The sequence below is a fragment of the Acinonyx jubatus genome, chromosome D3 (genome assembly GCF_027475565.1).
Source record: "Acinonyx jubatus isolate Ajub_Pintada_27869175 chromosome D3, VMU_Ajub_asm_v1.0, whole genome shotgun sequence".
Taxonomy (NCBI): Eukaryota; Metazoa; Chordata; class Mammalia; order Carnivora; family Felidae; genus Acinonyx; species Acinonyx jubatus.
In genome coordinates this window covers 44630560-44651398 of record NC_069392.1, presented here as the reverse complement: position 1 = coordinate 44651398, position 20839 = coordinate 44630560, and the positions used below count along the sequence as shown (strand labels likewise).

The 20839-nt window shown below is 41.2% G+C and overlaps 1 protein-coding gene across 4 annotated transcripts in view; it reads left to right on the top strand.

Annotated features, from left to right (window-relative positions):
* The first annotated feature begins 9546 nt into the window (after window positions 1-9546).
* TMEM241 (transmembrane protein 241) overlaps window positions 9547-20839 on the top strand; it is a 120697-nt gene continuing 109404 nt past the window's right edge. For all 4 annotated transcript variants that reach the window (XR_008291794.1, XR_008291793.1, XR_008291792.1 and 1 more), the window contains exons 1-3: window positions 9547-9715; window positions 14863-14909; window positions 17886-17963. Coding sequence is in view for 1 of the 4 variants with exons in the window: in XM_027068639.2 (XP_026924440.1) it covers window positions 9644-9715; window positions 14863-14909; window positions 17886-17963 (197 nt within the window). In the remaining 3 variants the exon portion in view is untranslated. The remainder of the gene's footprint in view (window positions 9716-14862; window positions 14910-17885; window positions 17964-20839) is intronic.

Genomic DNA, 20839 nt, shown 5'->3' with positions numbered 1-20839 from the left:
CTGGCTCTGTTTTGTGGTCACGGTCGCGCGTGCAGGACAGAGCTGGCGTAGGGCGTGGTTCCTCTGGCCAGGCCGCGCCCTGTTCTCGTACCGCCCTCCCGCTCCTTCCCCTCACTGCAGCTGGATCTAGTTAAAGTGAATTTGACTGCGTGTGACTCAGTTGTTTATAGCAACAAACAAACGAGACTGCTTCTGTTCATTCATTATTTTCTGGGTTAATTCTAAACTGGGATGGTATGGGGGACAGAAAGTAGTCAGATTTTGTTGTTATTGAAGTCTGCCATTAGGAAGCGGGGCATAAAAAGTGAAAATTTGTGAAATGTGTAATGGAACATTGAGCAAAAAAAATAGGACTGCGTAATAAAAGTTTTGGTTAGGTGTTTTGTAGATTCTTATCAAGTGACCGGATAAAGATAGCTAAGTATTACGTTTCACTTACTATATTTGTGCATTGTTCAAAGTACTGTGTTAACTCTCAATCCTCAAAAGAATCCTGAGAGGTGCATTGTTTCTAGCATGATCTCAATTTCACCCATAATAAAACCTAGGCATAAAGTAACCTGCTGGAGGCCATACAGCTAGTGAGTGGCAAAGCTAATGAGTGGTGAACCCAGGCACCCTGGGCTAGGGGACTGACTCTATATCTCTACTTGTTGACTCTTCAGACATTCTGGAAATAAACACTATTCTGAATAGCAATGTTCTCCTTAAATTGCCGTTCTGAGCCAGGATCCCTGACTGTCTATGCTTGAGATCCCTAGGACACTCACCTTGATGGTTTCCTTTAGCACACAGTTCTTGCCGTTCCCGGTCAGAACACGTTCTGAATATTTCAAAAACTCCAAATTATAGGATACAGACCTGTGCTTGGCAAATGTTGCCCATATATGTGAATGTGTGTGGAAATTACATTCCCTCTTAAGGTCCAAAGGGTTACGACTGGGGTATAGATAGTTGAGGGAAAATGGATGTAACCAAAATTAATGGATCCCTCAATTCTGGATAAGAAAGAAACAGGAGAGAGAATCAACCAAGAAAAGTTATTGGAGTTTCCTATTAAATTAGCCAAGAATTCCTAAAGAAAAAGATTAAAGGAAAAAGAGAGATCAGAAAGAAAGACTGAGATGCAGTGTGTGACAAAAATGTGCCAGTAAGGGGGCCATGTGGGAGACGTATCAGAAAAGGACTGGAAGTCAAAACTACAACTAAGAATCTGGCTATTTGTTTTAGATAATTTATTCAAAAAATGTGAGTGCTTTCTTTAGTACCTAACATTGAAGTGACAAATATGAATAAAAATAAGTGCCCATCCTCATGTACCTTGAAGTCATAAACACAAGTACAATTAAGTGTTAAAGATGCTATGATAGAAGTATATGCAGGGCCCAGGGATCACATAAAGGAAAGAGGTCAGATCTACTTAGATGTTCAGGAATGATTCCTTAAGGTCGATGATACTGAGTTCACTCTTGCAAGATAAGCAGCCATCACTGAGATAGGCTATAAGGGCAAGTGGGGGCTTCTACACAAAGAGGAACTGTATACAGCATGCATTGGAAAAAGGCAAGAGGTTTGACATGGTTTGAACCCACAGTTCAAAAGGGACAAAGTAAAAGATTGAGTTGGAGAATGCAGGGAAGGGCCAGGTCTAAGAGATTTTAATGCCAAGAACTTCAGAGGTTAGACAATAGTCAGTAAAAGATTTTAAATGGGGAAAGTCATGTTTTCAGGTTTGCTTACTAGGAAGATAATTCTGACAGTTGTGTGAAGGGTAGACTGGGGAGAGGTGAGGTTGGAGACTGGAAAACCTGCCAGGCAATTAATGATGAGGGTTAATACTTTGAGACTAATTTCAAAAATTTTTTTCATTTCTATAAGGCAACTTGAATATTCCAACTCTTCTTTATCTTATTTCCAAGATTTTGTTCTTGGACTTTTGGTGCCTGATGTTGCTAGTACACGTAGGGGTAGGGGTGGAATGGGAGGTAAGGCATCTCATTGAAGCTCAAGGAGCTGAAATAACTTCTGCTTTTTCAATTGGCTGACTGGGTGGATGGTGGTGTCTGAAAATCTGGTTCAGAGGGAAGATAAGGCTAATTTTGGATATGTTAAACTTCAGTTGCTTACGAACCATGGCAGCCATCAACATGTATAAGAACACATTTATTTACCTTTTTTTCTCTTACTCCATGAAAGCAAGGGTCACGTTTATTTTGTTCACTGCTGTCATCAATGCTCAGTATGGTGCCTGACATGTAATAGGCACTCAACAAATACCTGTGAATGAATGAACTAAATGGATGCAGTTGAAAATGACCAGGGGCACCTGGGTGGCTCAGTCAGTTAAATGTCAGACTTCAGCTCAGCTCATGATCTCACAGCTTGTGAGTTCAAGCCCTGTGTTGGGCTGTATGCAGACAGCTCAGAGCCTGAAGCCTGCTTTGGATTCTGTGTCTCCCTCTCTCTCTGCCCCCCACCCTGCTCTCTCTCTCTCTTTCTCTCAAAGATAAATAAACACTAAAAAAAATTGAACAAAAAAAATGACCAATGAAAGCCTGGAGTTTATGAGAAAAAAGTAAGGGCTAAAGTTAGAAATCTGATAGTCAATATCATAGCCACTGTTTAGTGAATGCTTAATACGTGTTGAATTAAACACTTCGAACATGTTAGCTCATTCGGTTCTTAAAATGGTCCTGGGGAATATTGTTATCCCCACTTTATAGATTGAAAAACTGATACTTGGGGAGCTCAATGTCACACATATTGAATTATGTGGTTTATATTAGCTTTGGAAAGAAATGAAAAAGGAGATAGTTTTTAGGGGGAATATAAGGAGTCAAGGGCAAGAGATTTTGATGAAGTTGGAGTGAAAAAATTGAGAGAGAGAGATGCCATAATGGACCTAAAGAGTGAAGAGGTAGTGGGCTAAATAGCAAGAGTTGGTAAAGATGTGGAGAACCCTTGTATGTGGCTGGTGGGAATGTGAAACGATGCCCTTGCTGTGGAAAACAATTTGGCAGTTCCTTAATAAGTTAAACATAGCATTACCATATGATCCAGCAATTCCACACCTAGGTATATACCCAAGAGAATTGAAAACAGGTACTCAACAATACTTGTACCTGAATGTTCATGGAACCATTATTCACAATAGCGAAAGGGTGGAAACAACGCAAATGTCCATCAGTGGATGAATGGATAAACAAAATATGGTATATACATTCAATAGAACATTACCCAGCCATAAAAGCAACTTTTATGGATTGAATCATGACCCCCAAAATTCGTTTATTGAAGTCTCAACCCCCAGTATGGAGATAAGGTCTCACAGAGGTGACTAAATTAAAATAAAGGTGGTAGAGTGGGGCCCTAATCCAGTATGACTGGCATTCTTATAAGAAAAGAAAGAGACATCTAGGGCACCTGCTCACAGAGGAACATCCACATGAAGGGACAGCAAGAGGCCAGCCATCTATAAGCCAAAGAGAGTAGCCTTTAAAAAACTTTTTTAAGTTCATTCATTTTTGAGAGAGAGACACACACACAGAACGTGATGGGTGGGGGAGGGAGGGCAGAGAGAGAGAGGGAGACACAGAATCTGAAGTAGGCACCAGGCTCTGAGCTGTCAGCACACAGCCTGATGTGGGGCTTGAACCCACGAACTGAGAGATCATGCATGACCTGAGCCGAAGTAGGACACTTAACCAACTGAACCACCCAGCCGCCCCTGAGAGCAGTTTTTAAAGGAAAACAGTCCTGTAGGCACCTTGATCTTGGACTTCCATCCCCCAGAACACTGAGAAAATAAATCTCTACTGTTTAAGCCACCCAGTCTGTGGTATTTTGTTATGGCAGCCCAGGGAAACTAATTCAGGAATGAAGTACTGATGTGTGCTACAATGTGGATGAACCTCGAAAACGTCATGCTAAGTGAAAGAAGCCAGTGACAAGGGCACATATTGTATGATTCCACTTATGTGAAAAATCCAGGATAGGTAAATCCATAAAGACAGAAAGCAGATTGGTGGTTGCCAGGGGATGGGGTGAGAAGAAGAGGGAAATTAAGAGTGACTGCTTAATAGGTAAAGGGTTTTCTTTTGGGGTGAAGAAAATTGGAAATCGATATAGGTGATAGTCGTACAATGTTGTGAATCTGCTCAATACCAATGAATTTCACACTTTAAAATGCTTTATTTTATGTTATACGAATTTCATCTCAGAAAGAGCGAGTGAGTGAGTGAGAAGCCTGCTATATAATGGTTTTAAAGGTAGAGCAGATGTAGGTTATTCCCGAGTCAGAGGAAGCTAAGAGAAGCAGCGGTGAGGATGAGGTTGGGAAGCTTAAGGGAACAGGATAAAACATCAGGACATTGGATGGGTGATTCAAATGGACCTTAAAATTATCCAGCAAGATGGCAGGGCTTGGAGTGGAGTGCAGTGAGTATGAGCAGGTGCCAGAGTCTTTAGAATACATGCAGATTGTACCCCAGAGGTTGGTAGATGATGCTGGTAAAGAAGCTTTGACAGAGTGAGATGGTTAGAGATGCCAGAGGAGAGCCATTTTCCTGGGGGGCTGGTGCAGAATAATGTTTTGGGAGCTACTCTGGAGAGAGCAAAGAATGATGACCCTTATTCCTTGCCCTGGACACCAGATGGAGATGAGTAGTCTCAGAGGGCACTCAAGTTTTAGAGAAGGCAGGCTGTGGGGATAAGGGAAGGTTTTTCCCCATGGGATGGAGTTTCACATTAGAATAGAGCTTGTGGGTTAACAATTTTAATGATTTAATGATTTAAGGTATATCCCTAGTGCCACCAACCGTGTACGTCTTAAAAAGGAAGATAGGGTGAAATGTACAGCATTGAAAAAGTTTACAGTCCACATTTATAAATACTATTACTATAAAAAGTGTGGTTTACTAACAACAGCATGTAGTCCTATGTTATTTAAGAATGAGTCCTTGAATGGCCATGTCTCTGTGAAGTGGAATAAGCACAACGTTTAAAGCATTTAGCTCCAGATTTACTCCCTATCATCTTTTGATAAACTCACTGGTGCTCAGCAGAGACAAAGCTATTCCAGAATTTGCACTGCCTAAACACATGGAATCAGCAGATTCTTGGTCTCTAAAGAGAACAGGAGTGTGTGGCTGGCTCAGTTGGTAGAGCATGTGACTCTGGATCTCAAGGTTGTGAGTTCAAGCCCCATATTGGGCATGGAGTCTAGCCAAAACAAATTAATAAAAAAGTAAAGAGAGCAGATATAAAACCCTTTAGTCTTTAATATTGAAACTAGTTAAGTCTATTTTGCATGTAGTTGCTTCAGGCAACCAACAAATATTTATTAACTGCCTACGATACTTCTGAAGCCTTGTGGGAGAAAAAAAGAACTACAAGATACAGTTGGAAAGATAATATGTTCACACAACATTAAATAACACAACACTTCTATCTCAAAAGGGTGCATGATTACTTGTCAAATCACAGCTATAGAAAATGAACGTTTCAGGATTCATTGTGGCTTAGTGAGATCTGGAAAGGCTGCATGGAGAAGGTGCCACCAAACTATGGCATGAAGATTGGAGAAAGCTATAAAGTTAGTTTCAGGTGAAGGAATGGTATAAGACAAGGCATGGGACAGGAAAAGTCTGTGGTATATTTAGTGAGGTTACTTGGGGTACCTGGTTGGCTCAGTCAGTAGAGCATGCAACTCTTGATCTTGGTGTTGTAGGTTCAAGCCCCATGTTGGGTGTAGAGACTACTTAAATATAAAATCCAAAAAAAAAAAAAGATAAGGTTACTAGAGTGCAGTGTTATGGATATGGGTCAGTTGGGTTAGGTTGGGATTCAATGATTCTGAACCCTATGGAACCCATTGCCATTTTTTTTAATGTTTATTTATTTTTGAGACAGAGAGAGACAGAGCATGAATGGGGGAGGGGCAGAGAGAGAGGGAGACACAGAATCGGAAGCAGGCTCCAGGCTCTGAGCCATCAGCCCAGAGCCTGACGCAGGGCTCGAACTCACGAACCGTGAGATCGTGACCTGAGCTGAAGTTGGTCGCTCAACTGACTGAGCCACCCAGGCGCCCCCCCATTGCCATTTTTTAATAACAAATACTTTGTTTTGCTTCCTTTACTGCATACTATTTTAAAAATTGATATAATACTCTGACTATAAGGATAAATAAAAGGAGAATAATCTTTAATTGAAAATATGTATTTAATTTTACTTATAAGAGAAATTTAAATTAGTCAAACTTTAAGACACAGAAAGTAGAATGATGTTTGCCAGGGACTGGGGGAGAACAGGAAAAGAGGAGTTGTTCAATAGGTAGAGTTTCGATTGCACAAGATGCAAAGTTCTAGAGATCTGTTGCACAACAATGTGCATATACTCAACATTACTGCAGTGTGCATTTAAAAATGGTTAAGATAAGGCATTATGTCATGTGTTTTTTGCTACAATCAAAATATGGTATTTGAATATGAAAATTGGCTAAGTGGATTTCTTTTCATGTAGTTTGCTCAGGATTCATTGTCTCTACTGTATCTGAGGATTCATTCTCTATCCTAGTTCTGTGAAAAGTGCCTCTTTCACATTCTCTATATTCTTTGTTAATCAAACTTATATTAAATGTATATTAGACCTTATCACTCTATCCTTGATGACTCTTTTTTTTTAAAGATTTTATTTTTAAGTAATTTCTACACCCAATGGGGTGGGGCTTAAACTCACAACCCTGAGATCAAGAGTCACATGTTCCTCCGACTGAACCAGCCAGGTGCCCCAGGATTTTTTTATATTCAAAATCTTTTATATTCAAAATCTATGGTAGAGAGAGTTGTTCCCCCCCCCCCAAAGATATTGCCTTCTATTTTACTTTTTTGCCTTGTTGTTCTGGCTAGAACTTCCAATATAATGTTAAGTAAAAGTGCCAAGAATGGTCATCCTTGTCTTGCTCCTGATTTTAGGGAAGAAAGCAAATGTCTTTCACCATCAAGTATGTTAGCTGTGGGGTTATCACAGATGCCTTTTATCATATTGAAGAAATTCCCTTTTATTCCAGTTTTTTTTAATGTTTTTAATCATGGGAAGGTGTTGAATTTTGTCCAATGCCTTATCTATTTCTACTGAGATGATCATGTGGTTTTTCTCCTTTAATCTGCTGATATGGTATATTACATGAATTGATTTTTGCATGTTAAACAAATCTTGCATTCCTGGGAAAAATCACTGTGGGTCTTGGTGCGTACTCCTTTTACATGTTGCTGGATTCCATTTCCTAGTGTTTTGTTGAGAAGTTTTGCATCTATATTCATAAGAAATATTGATGTTCTGTCTACTTAAAAAACTTTTTTTTTTAACATTTATTCATTTTTTGAGAGACAGACACAGAGCCTGAGCAGTGAAGAGGCAGAGAGAGAGAGGGAGACACAGAATCCAAAGCAGGCTCCAGGCTCTGAGCTGTCAGCACAGAGTCGGACGAGGGGCTCAAACTCACAGCAGCAAGATCATGACCTGAGTTGAAGTCAGCTGCCCAACCGACTGAGCCACCCAGACGCCCCTATGTTCTGTCTACTTTTAAAGTGGGATTTAGGTTTAAAAATGTATGCTGCTGCTTCTGCCATCCTTTGAGAATTCTCCCATGTGAGCTGTCAAAAAAAATCATTATTAAAAAAGATTCATTGGGAAAACCCCCAAAGGAGTTGTTTTATCCAAGTTCCTGTCTTTTCTTATTTAACAAACATTTATTGAGCACTTATGGATCCATTATAAAAAAGTAAATTTATAACTGTAACCCTTTGGTCTCAAAGATGTTAATTAACAATACAAGTGGTTATATCTTTTCTTATGTTTAGAAGGTCTAACCTCAATCTCATATGTAGCAGCTTGTTGTGTGTCAGTGTAAGACCTGATGATTTTATTTTCATCTAGTCTTAGTTTAGTTTGCTTTGTGAAACAGAATAATGCAGCTTTGGAAAAATCAATGGCTCTGGCAAAATCTATCAGCGCTCTTGCTACAAATGTCAGCTTCTATTTGCGTGGTTCTTTATTGTTCTGGTTGTTCCTGCTTGTTAAGCAACTTCTGTCAAAGAAAATAAGTTAAGTAATAACTAGAAAATAACAGGGCTCCACCTGAACCTGTTCATGTACTAAAAGTACTCAGAGAATACCAAGTAGTACCAACTACTGATTTCAAAGAAATTTTATTGAGCAAAAATTTTCTTTGTAAGGACTATATAGCTCTGAAATAGGTTTCCTAAAATATTGTCAGGGGAAAATTACTTCTTATTTATCTTTTATGTAGAGATAATACATCTGGTGTTTGCTTGGATACTATAGTTGATAAGCAATTTTACACAGGGAATACAAATTTTAATTTTTTATTATTAAATTGTATTTATTTTTGAGCAAGAGACAGAGACAGTGCAAGCAGGGGAGGGACAGAGGGAGAGAGAGACACAGAACCTGAAGCAGGCTCCAGGCTCCCAGCTGCCAGCACAGATCAACCGCGAGTTCATGACCTGAGCCCAAGTCAGAGGCTCAAGCGACTGAGCCACCCAAACGCCCCAAGGAATACAAATTTTAAAAAGTGAAGGTTTCCTGGTGTACAGGGTATTTCTAAATATCTGTGTTTGTGCATGTGGGGAACACTTGTACCTCTAGTTCCTGACAAAGTCCATCAACACGTTTCATGTATGTTTACTACTATTTGCCAGAAACCTAACTAGGTAAATTTTCTAACCTATATACTAGGAATAGGGGCTGTGCTTGAAACTCCACTTTCAAGAGGATTTATGTTATGTAAATTTCAACACAATGGAACGACTTCTCTTAAAAAAAGAGAAAAAAAAAACCAACTACATTCATTCCAGCTCCTCAGGCTTCCTTCCTTTAAAATAGCACTTATTGGGGCGCCTGGGTGGCGCAGTCGGTTAAGCGTCCGACTTCAGCCAGGTCACGATCTTGCGGTCCGGGAGTTCGAGCCCCGCGTCAGGCTCTGGGCTGATGGCTCAGAGCCTGGAGCCTGTTTCCGATTCTGTGTCTCCCTCTCTCTCTCTGCCCCTCCCCCGTTCATGCTCTGTCTCTCTGTGTCCCAAAAATAAATAAACGTTGAAAAAAAATTAAAAAAAAATAAAATAACACTTATCATTAACTTTTTGGTGTCGTTTGCAAAAGTAATACAGACCCGGTGTAGAAAACAGGGCAAATTCATTAAAGCATATAAACATGTTCGTCCCATCGTTTAGATGACAGCTATGAACATTTTTCTTTAAACTGTAATGCAATGTCGTGAACTGTTTTGTAAACTGCTTTTTTCCCCTCGTCTGCCATTTTCGACTTTTTTTACAGGGACTAGTGTCCGCCCTTTCCCCGCAGGCGGTGGGGTCGGTCTCAGCCCCGGCCCGGCGATCTTTCTCCCCCTACCTCCCAAGACAGCAGAGAGCGACCTCGCCCACAGGGCAGCTGCCGGGTCCGCGGCGGCCGGGTCCCTTTAAGAGGCAGGCGCCAGGGGCGGTCCCCGCGCGGATTGGCCGAGCTTGGAGCCACGTGGCTGTCCTGGCAGCTGTGGCTGTGGCCTTGCTCCGGGGGCTGCCGCGGAGCTGCCGCGGGGTTCCCGGATAGGGGCGCGGGTTGCCCGATGTGCGTGAGGAGGTACCTGGTGGGCCTTACCTTTTGTACCTGCTACCTGGCGTCTTACCTCACGAACAAGGTGAGGGGGGCGGGCGCGGGGTGGCGATGATTGCACGTGGGAGATCGGAGCCCCCACATCGTACGTGGAACAGATGCAGCCTCCAGCTTTTTACCTGATTTTTCCTGATAGTAGTGGAGAGGAAGCCGACTCCGTGTGGAATGCTCATTTAGAAATAGGGTTTGCTGGACTGCACTGGCCCTGTTTCCGGTCCTGTAAAGCATCCTTTACATTTCCTGGGACAACGAATTTTTTAAAATTAAATTTATTTATTTATTTTAATGTTTATTTATTTTTGAGAAAAGAAAGAGAGCGTAAGTAGAGGACACCAAATTTTTTGACTGGTGAATTCCCAGGAACTTAATTTTGGGTTGTGCATACTACTTTTCAGGGGAAAAAAGCAATTGGCTCTTGTTCTTTCGCGGCAGGAAGAGTAGAAGAAATCTGACATATCCTGCCTTTTTTTCTGAAACACGCCCCTGCCCTAGAAACCCACATGGTTCCAGAAGCTTTTATTTTTAATTTTAATTTTTTTTTTAATTTTTAAAGTTTTATTTATTTAATAATCTCTACACCCAACATGGGACTCAACTCATTACCCTGAGCTCAAGTCAAAGTTTTTCCAACTGAGCCAGACAGCCACCCTCCTCCCCCCAACCAAGCTTTTAAACAGAAGAGATCAATCCATTTCCATATCCATCTTTCCCTCACACCACTGATAGCCCATCTTTTTTTTTTTTCTTTTTTTAATGTTTATTTATTATTGAGAGAGAGAGAGAAACAGCAAGAGCAGAGGAGGGGCAGAGAGAGAGGGAGACAGAATCTGAAGCAGGCTCTAGGCTCTGAGCCATCAGCACAGACAGAGCCCAATGTGGAACTGGAACTATGAACCCTGAGATCATGACCTGAGCCAAAGTCAGAGGCTTAACTGACTGAGCCACCCAGGTACCCTTGGCAGTCCTTTTTTTTTTTTAACGTTTATTTATTTTTGAGACAGAGAGAGACAGAGCATGAACAGGGGAGGAGCAGAGAGAGAGGGAGACACAGAATCTGAAACAGGCTCCAGGCTCTGAGCTGTCAGCACAGAGCCCGACGCGGGGCTCAAACTCATGGACCGTGAGATCATGACCTGAGCCGAAGTCGGACGCTTAACCGACCAAGCCATCCAGGCGCCCTGGCAGTCCTTTTTAAAATATGTCTCCATCCCAGACATTTCCACTATATTCAAGAGTTTTTTTGTGGAATTATTTTTGAAAATAAAATATTTATAAATTTAATTTTCTTTAAAGTAATGTCATGAAACTCTTTTTTATGAAAATCCAGAAAAGCAGTGGTGCCATGTTTTTATTTTGTTAGGAGGGAGAAGCTGGCCTTGGATTAGGACCACACAGGGAAATGTTACACTTTTGAGGGCTAGGGTGGGGCATCATCCCCTCTTGTCATAGAGGTTGGCTGGACACCAAGACAAAGTGGGGGATACCAGGCCCAGGACCACCTTCCCCCATTGTAGGGTCTCCCCTGCCCATCCCCCTCAAAACCCAAACCCCTCTTGCTCTCTGGAAAAGGACTGTTAACCAATAGCATTTCCTTATACCTTCTCTCTTAACGTGAGGACTGTCTTCAGAATACTCAGATGATGCACCAGAACCCTGTCAGAATCCTTCCTCCCGTCCAGTTGATTTTTAGTTTCGGTGATGGGCCTTTGAAGATCCATTAATACTGCCTTCCTGGGAGACAGTGATGGGTTTGTATCCTGGCTCCACTTAGCTTGGTCTTTGGGACTTAAATTTCTCTAAAGCTAAGTTTTTTAACTTTAAGATAGTATTAACAAGTCCTTTTCAAAAAGTCTGTTCTGAGGATTAATCAAAATGATGTTACTGAGTTGACTGGCCAAGTGCCCAATATCATGGTAAATAAGGTAAGTGGTAATTACTCTAGAAGGAAGGAAAGACAATCTTTTGCATATGGGGTGACCCAGTAATTAGCTTTTAACAGATTTGTTTCTTCCTCACAGGAAGCTAAACTAAAAGATTTATTTTAGCACCTTTTCTAGAATATGTGAATTTGTGAAATCCTGGCCTTTTCATTCAACTATTCTAATTTGTCTAGTTAACCTGATGAACATATTGATAATATTTCACTTAAAAACAAAATGACCTTCCTTTTATTTCTATATAATCATCAGACAGAGAAGAGTGACAAGTCTTTCATGAAAACCCATGAGCCAGGCGGGCATTGGTTAAAAAACAGAGTATCTAAGCGAAACAATCCACTTAGTTCACAGAAATTTATACCCCCTCTGGATGCACATTGGCATCTGTGGCATTATTGTTGTATTTATTGGGGTCCCTCACCATTTTATAGTCAATGTTATAAAGATGGATTACCTTCCATGTGCATCATGCTTCAAGGTGCTAGAGAAAAAGAAGCCAAACTGTCTTGTCTCTAGGAATATCTAATCCGAGTAATAAAAATTGTAGATTTCCAAGGACCCTCAGAACTTAAACAACAAATCCTTTTCCATTTTCCGTGATGGTTTGGAGTACTTTGGTTTAGGACTCTTGGGGAGTGTTGGAGCAGATCAAAAGCAGAAGAGTAACAGCAGAAGGCAGAGGGAAGGGGAGGGGAGGAGACTGTACAAAGGGGAAAGAAATGGAGTCAAGAGTAGCAGCAGGCAGATGTGAGGCCCAGGTAGGGGTGGGAGAGGTAGTCGTTCATAATGGGACTATGGTAGGGACTTTGTAGCTCTTAGATGATGCCATTGTTTCAAATAGGACAGTCGTGCTTCTTTCTGGCAGCCATAACAGGTTGGCTTGGACCAAATAGGGGCCAAGTGAGAAGGGAACTGTGCAGTGAGCCCCCCAGCATATAATCTCTGCCAAATGATTTTTCTTTTGAATTAGTGAACATTATTTTGTGTTTAGAGATAGGATCCACTCTTCCAGTTTTTAGAAGACTCTATGCTATTTTTTTAATGTTTATTTATTTTTGAGAGAGAGAGAGGGGGGCGGAGAGAGGGAGAGAGAGAGGGAGAAAGCAATCAGGGGAGGGGCAGAGAGAGAGAGGGAGGCAGAAGATCCAAAGCAGGCTCTGCGCTGACAGCAGAGAGCCCGATGCGGGCTTGAACCCACGAACCATGAGATCATGACCTGAGACAAAGTCAGATGCTTAACCAACTGAGCCACCCAGGCGCCCCATGCTAGTTTTTTAATTTTCCTATTTCTCAGGGTAGTTTTCTCCTCTATTTCCCCCTGTATTTGCAAAAAAGAAAATTCATTGAAAAAACTCTTGTCTATTTTAGGCCTAGTCCTTCTAGTGTTAAAAGAACGGTTGATTTTAGTTTGAACAGCAAGTGTTTTGGCTCTCCTGACCTCGTGTCTGAGGTGTTCCTCCAGCCTGTGGGAGGTCCTGGCAGTAACCAGGCTTAGGGCCCAGGCAGCCACCAGCCCTTCTTCCCCTCACAGCTATTAAGCTTTCAGCCTGGGGACAACGTCCACATCTGTTTTCCTTTCAAAGACTCCCAAATTGCTCCTTCTTTTTCCATGAGAAGTGCTCACTGCTGTTCCACTGAATAGCCTTTTGCTCTAAGCAACACTTTTCAGTGGCCTGAGGAACTGCTAAAGAATGAATATTAGGACTTAGATTGCATTTGTCAGAGATTTCGCTTTTCACTGTTGTCACTCTTCTTTAGCAAGGTCAGGTAAGAGCTTCAGCATTTTGTCTCCCCCCAGGATGTAGGACAAAGCCCAGCATACACTAAACTAAATAAATATTTGCTGTCTTCAAGAGGGTTGTTTAGGGTGATAGAGCGCATGGCCCAGATGCTCACTTGTTCATCCTTTCTCTGTTTTAGAATGAAAATATCAGGGAAAAGTGGGAAGGAGCCTATTGACCTATGTGAATAAACAGACTTCAGAGAAGAAGAAGGTCCATTTTTTTTTTAAGTTTTTTTTTTAATGTCTTATTATTTATTTTTGAGAGAGAGAGAGAGAGAGAGAGAGAGAGAGAGAGAGAGAGAGAATGAGCCGGGGAGGGGCACAGAGAGAGGGAGACACAGAATCCAAAGCATCACCAGGCTCTGAACCATCAGCACAGAGCCCGACGCGGGGCACCCAACAAGGGGCTTGAACTCACAAGCTGTGAGATCGTGACTGGAGCCAAAGTCCCGGACACCCAACCAACTGACCCACCCCGGGGCCCTGAAGGTCCATTTCAAGTAAATACAGAGCACAGGCAGTTAGCTGTAATCGTGACATTTAGGAGCTCACACTAGGAGGCCTATGTATAGGTTAATCCAGGGGAAAAAATAGGTATGTAAATTTGCCTAACACCAGTCCACTCTATTTTTATATCATGTGAAGAATCAGTAGAGTCCTTGCCTAAAGCCTTTAATGGTTTTTAAACTTTACAAAAAGTCTTAGTGCTCAATGGTAGGAAAAATAGGAAAAGATATCCAGAAAGACAAAACACAGTCCCGTTTCATAAAGTGTTATAAAAGACATAATAGAAAAACAAGTTGTTGACCTTAGCCAAGTTGGTTTAAAAAAAAATCCTTAAAATGCTAAAGCACAGGGAAAGGTATGATGCCTAAGCAGTATTAGTTTAAAAACAAAAAACAAAAAAAGTACCTGTAGAATGCAAAAGCCAAATGCCCCCAAATGGAAGGAAAACAAAGGAAATAAACACTAGGATGCAGTTCTTGCTTGAAGAGAATCAAAGAAGGGGGTTGGATTTTGAGGTAAATTGGACAGTAGATAAAGCAGATACCCTGTGAAAAGAGAGTGTGTCCAGGGGTTTGTCCGGTTTTCTTGAATTACTGCAGTTCCAACATGACTTCCCCTGAGGCCTGGGAAGATACTGAGTTGTTGGACATCCACAGCACCAGACCCAGGTGCTGTGCGGCCCAATTTGCTGATGATACCAGTTCTATTTCCCCACCAAGAGGTGGTTAGGCTTCTGGCGACCCTGGGGAAAAAAGACCCGCTCTTTTTAGTATGACTTGGAAGGTCTTTTTTTTTTTTTCCCATGTATGATTTTGGGGGGAAGGGTAAAAGCCTTTTTGAAACTTGAGTATACTTATATTTCTTCAATAGGGCTTTCTTTGATTATACAGTCTAGCAATTCTCTATAATTTGAAAATGTCCATTAATCTGCTCTTTGTTTTTCAGTATGTCCTGTCTGTCTTGAAATTTACCTACCCTACATTATTCCAAGGGTGAGTATCTTTTATGCTCTTTGTACACATATGTGGGACATGTCCAACCAGCATCATTAAATGTTCCTTAAAATATTTTTAATGACTACATAGATTTTTTTTTTTATCAAATAGACATACTGTAATTTATTTAGCCCTTCTATTAGTGGGCATTAAATTGTGTCCCATTTTGGGGGTATAAAAATAGTGTTGTCAGACATATTTTTGTATCCAAGTTTGTCGAATTTCTAGCTATTTCTTTGGAATAGATTCCTATATAAGAAATTTGGGTTAAAGAATATGAACTTCTGGGTTTTTTTAATTTTTTTTAATGTTTGTTTATATTTGGGACAGAGACAGACCATGAACAGGGGAGGGTCAGAGAGAGAGAGAGAGACACAGAATCTGAAGCAGGCTCCAGGCTCTGAGCTGTCAGCACAGAGCGTGACACGGGGCTCGAACTCACGGACTGTGAGATCATGGGGCTCGAACTCACAGACCTTGAGATCATGACCTGAGCCAAAATTGGACACTTAACTGACTGAGCCACTGTGGCGCCCTCCCCCCACCTGCCCCGGGCCACTGTCTCTCAAATGACTATTGACATTTTGAGCTTGGTAATCCTTTGTTATGGGGGCTGGTCCTGCACACTGTAGGATGTTTGGCAGAGTCCCTGGCTACAACTCACCAGATGCCAGCTAGCAACCCTCCCCTCCCCCACCCCCTGTTGTGACAACCAAAAATGTCTCTAGATATTGCCAAATGTCCCCTAGGGGGAAGAATCATACGGGTTGAATGCCACCGCTCTAGGTCACACTGTTGGAGGGCATGACCCATATCTGTCTGTTCTGCTTGGCTGGGTTAGTGAAGGTTTCACAAAGGAGGCATAAAAACTGGATCTAATAGGACGAGCAGGTGTTCACCGACACACAAAGAGGTAGGAGAACATGATGTGTCAAGAGGGCAGCATGTGGAGACTCCTAGAAGTAGAAAGTGACCTGACACATTCCCGAGGCTGTTCAGTATGGCTGGAATGTAGCTGCCCGTGGCAGATGCACCGGAGTTGAGCCTGGAGAGGGGTGGGTGCCTGTCCAGGAAGGCTTGTGTGTCACTCGCAAGTGACTTTATCCCCGTAGGCCAGCAGTTCTCAACTGTTGTGTAGCAACACATGGGTGTGTTGTAATCACTTCCGTGGTGAGGTGTCTCAAGTCATAACTAAAAATAAGGTTTTGAAATCTATGAATTATTCACCTAAAGTAAAGCAATTAGAGTGAAACAGGGTGAAGTTATTGCCTGTAGTACCCTCTCACTCATTTTGAAGTCTGCTGTGCTTTGTACAGTGGGAAGGGCAGGGGTGCTTAATTAATTAACTAATTAGTTAGCTAATTTAAATTTTTTTAAAAGTTTGTTTTCAGAGAGAGAGAGAGAGAGCGCAAAAGTTGGGGAGGGGCAGAGAGAGAGGGGAGGGAGAGAATCCCAAGCAGCCTCCACACAGTCAGTGCAGAGCCTGATGCAGGGCTTGAACCCACAAACTGTGAGAGTTGGATGTTTAACCAACTGAGCCACCCAGGTGCCCCAGGGGTGCTTATTTTATAACCTGTGCTCCCCTTGTACTTTGCATGCAGAGGAAGAATGTCTCACTTGATCCCAAGTGTCTTATGGCAGAAAAGAGACTGGGAACTGCATCTGGCCACCTGGGAAGAATCGATCAACTGGCTTTGTTTTGTATTTTGTGTTTTGAGTTTTTTTGTGTGTTTTTGAGAGAAAGGGGGGGCACAAGTGAGCGAGTAGCAGAGGGAGAAGGGGCAGAGGGAGAGAGGGAGAGAAAGAGAGAGAGAGAGAGAGAGAGGGAGAAAGGCGGTGCTCGTCCAAAGCACGATTCATGTTTTTACCCCAATGGGCTGGTGCTCACCCAAAGCAGGGCTTGTGTTCACCCAAAGCAGGGCTCCAGCTCACCTGACATGGGACTCAAACTTGTGAACCATGAGATCGTGACCTGAGCTGAAGTCAGATGCTTAATGACTGAGCCACCCAGACACCCTTGTTTTGTTTTGTTTTTAAAGAAATGATGCCTTTTTATTTTAAATGTTTATTTATTTTTGAGAGAGAAAGTGGGGGAGGGGCAGAGAGAAGGGGACAGAGGATCTGAAGTGGGCTCTGTGCTGACAGCAGAGAGCCCCATGCAGGGATCGAACTCACAAACTGTGAGATCATGACCTGAGCCGAAGTCAGGCTCTTAAATGGCTGAGCCATCCAGGCACCCCAAATCGAACATTTTTAAAACAAGCAAGTGGCAAAATGAAGTTTGCCTTCTAGAACAAGCCCTTTGGCTGCAGGTAGAGAATGAAAGTTGTGAGGCCATCCCGGCGATAGGGACACCAGTTTGGGGACTGATACTGGAGTTGAGGAGTGCCACGATGGGAGCCTGCATTAGGCAGAGGCAGAAGAGGTGGGGAAGAGAAGACTTGGTGCTCTAGAACTGTTATGGGGATGTGTTCAATAGGATTTTGCGAGCAGATGAGAGAGGTGACTGAAGAGAGAAGAGCTCGGATGACATCTAGGCTCTGGTTTGGCTGATTAGGGGCAGAGGACGAAAATCAGAATGAGGAAGGGAAATTCAAGGTAACGTTTTAGGCAAGTTATCATTGGGTGCTTGTGGGGTGTCAGGGTGGTGGTATCCGGGTGGGCGTAGGGATTTGGAAATCATCAGTTCAAGGATGATGGGAGAAGTGCGGACTGTGGGGGAGGTTGTTCAGGAAAAGTCTAGAATAAGAAGAGAAGAATATCAGTGTCAGCACTGAATGGTACAGCTGGATCCGAGAATAATACAGGTTGAGAAGGAGGGGCCTGGGATGCTAGTTAGGAGAGAATGGGAGAAAAGAATTGTAGGAAGGCTTGGATGTGTATATTTGTGTCAGCCAGGAGCTCTGCCAGGTCTGGATGGCATATGAGACTATGGCACTCTCTTAAATTCACATTGGCCTTTGTCTTTTTCAGGTGGCAGACGTTAATTGGTGGACTTTTGCTTCATGTGTCATGGAAACTGGGCTGGGCTGAGATCAACAGCAGTTCAAGGTAGAACAACATCTTCTTGCTTGATTCATGATTCATACCCTGCATTCTCTTCACATTATTTAATCTTTTCTGGTGTTACACTGGGAAACACAGATGTTTATTTGAGTTGCTTGATCTCTTAGTTCCCTTTGAACCTTGGGATTTTAATGCTTTTATAATCACATAGAACTGAAGGAGTGTGTTTTCCTGCTTAGTGATGTTACTAATATAATATTAAAATTAATCAAGATACATAACTTATAATACTGTATTAATTGGGCTTTGTTTTAGATCATAGGAGCACAACGAATGAGTTTTTATTTATGTTTAATTAAAAAAATGTGTTTTTTTAACATTTATTCATTTTTGAAAGAGATACAGAGCGTGAGTAGGAGAGGGGCAGAGAGAGAGGGAGACACAGAACCCGAAGCAGGCTCTAGGCTTTGAGCTGTCAGCACAGAGCCTGATGTGGGGCTTGAACTCACAAACCATGAGATCATGACCTGAGCCGAAGTCGGATGTTTAACCGACTAAGCCACCCAGGAGCTCAGATGAATGAGTTTTTTGTGTGTTTTTTTTATAAGTTAAAACTTTTTATTATATTAATTATAAATTAATATATTTTATTTTATTATATTAAATTATTTATTAAAAATAATTTTTAAATTATTTTCATTATAATTTTTTATTATACATTTTTAATTTAGTTTTGGTAGACAGAATACTAGCAGGAGAGGAGAAGAGAGCCCCTATAATTTTTTTTTATGTTTTTTAAATTTATTTTTGAGAGAGAGTGACAGAGTGTGAGCAGGTAAGGGGCAGAGAGAGAGGGAGATGCAGAATCTAAAACAGACTCCAGGCTCTGAACTGTCAGCACTGAACCCAACGTGGGGCTCGAACTCACAGACCATGAGATCATAACCTGAGCCAAAGTCAGATGCCCAACTGACTGAGCCACCCAGGCACTCCCCGATGAATGAGTTTTTAAATGAACTTAAAATTTTTGGAAATTTTTAATTTTGAAATTACTTACTACTTTACAGAAGAGTTTGAAATAATGCAAATAATTTCCATACCCTTTACTCCTATTCCTCATTCTTTTATCTTGCTTCTCCTATAATTTTCTCTTGAGATTTATGTATATGTATACATATATATATATATATTTTTTTTTTTTCTGAACTATATGAGAGTAAGTTGCAGATTTGAGAGTAAAATGCCCCTTCTAAATTCATAAGTGTGTATTTTCTAAGAGGAAGGACATTTTCTTACTTCACTATAGTATAGTAATCAAAATGAGGAAATTAATATTGATGCAATACTACTATCTCATCTACAGACCAAACTCATATTTTTCCAATTTTCTCAATAATATCCTTATAATGTAACTCCCACCCTGCCCCCCCACCGCCCTGCCAAATTCTGATCCAGGGTTCAGTTCAGATCACACATTATATTATATATTAGTTGTTATGAATCTCTTAAGGCAACTTGTCAAATACATTTAAAAGAAATCTCAAAAACCGTGACATTTTTCAGACAAAATTACAACCTGAATTGGCTAGCCACTCCTGCCTCACCTAGATAAATTCTTATGATTCTTCCAGAACATTATGCCTCATCTGAAATGATGCACAAAATGAAGAGCAAATGAAGTCAAAGTTTATATGGACAAGGCAGACAGCTCTACTGAATGATCAGGCCAGGTCACTCACTTGTATAATATCCTTACTTTCACAAAATGAAGATACTTTTGAAGATACTTTTATATGTGATATTTAAGCAGAGGTCTTACTTTATTTATACTCCATTGTTATGGTGGATTGTTCAGTGAGAACTGGGTCTTCATTTAAACAAATAAGTGCCTTGCACCCCAATGTTTATAGCAGCACTATCGACAATGGCCAAAGTATGGAAAGAGCCCACATGTCCATTGACAGATGAATAAAGAAGATGTGCTTTATATATCCATATCCATACACACACACACACACACACACACACACACACACACACATACACACAATGGAATATTAGCGATCAAAAAGAATGAAATCTTGCCATTTACAACAATGTGGATGGAACAAGAGTGTATTATGCTAAGCGAAATAACTCAGAGAAAGACAAATACCATATGATTTCACTCATATGTGGAATTTAAGATACAAAACAGATGAACATAAGGGAAGGGAAGTGAAAATAAGATAAAAACAGAGAGGGAGACAAACCATAAGGGACTCTTAATTAAATACAGAGAACAAACTGAGGGTTGCTAGCAGGGTGTTGGATGGGGGGATGGGCTAAATGGGCAAGGGGCATTAAGGAGGGCACTTGTTGGGATGAGCACTGGGTGTTATATGTAAGTGATGAATCACTAAATTCTATTCCTGAAATCGTTATTACACTATATGTTAACTAACTTGGATTTAAATTAAAAAAATAAATTAATTTAAAAATAAAAATAAATATGTGCCCTGAATTCACAAGGCCTGTGATAGTTCTAATATTCAGTTAAATAATGAAGCATGTTGATTCCAAATGGTTTCATTTATTCCTCCACAGAGGCAAGAGATTGGTCTAGATGCAGGTACTAACAGTCAGATTGTGGACTGGGGTCCACTGGTGCTCATCAATATGGGTCCTCTACTCTGTTTACAATGCCCCTGACTACAATTATCTTATAATTTCTGTTGTGAATTATTTACTTCATAATAGTCGTTTAAACATTACTTTGGCCCTGTTTCCTTAAGAGCTAAGCCATTGGTTCCCACTTAAAAACATTTTCCTGTGAGAAAATATACATAATATAAATTTTACCATTTTTAGACCATTTTTAAGTGTACAGTTCAGTGGCATTAAGTGCATTCACAATGTTGTGCAACCATTACCAGAACTTT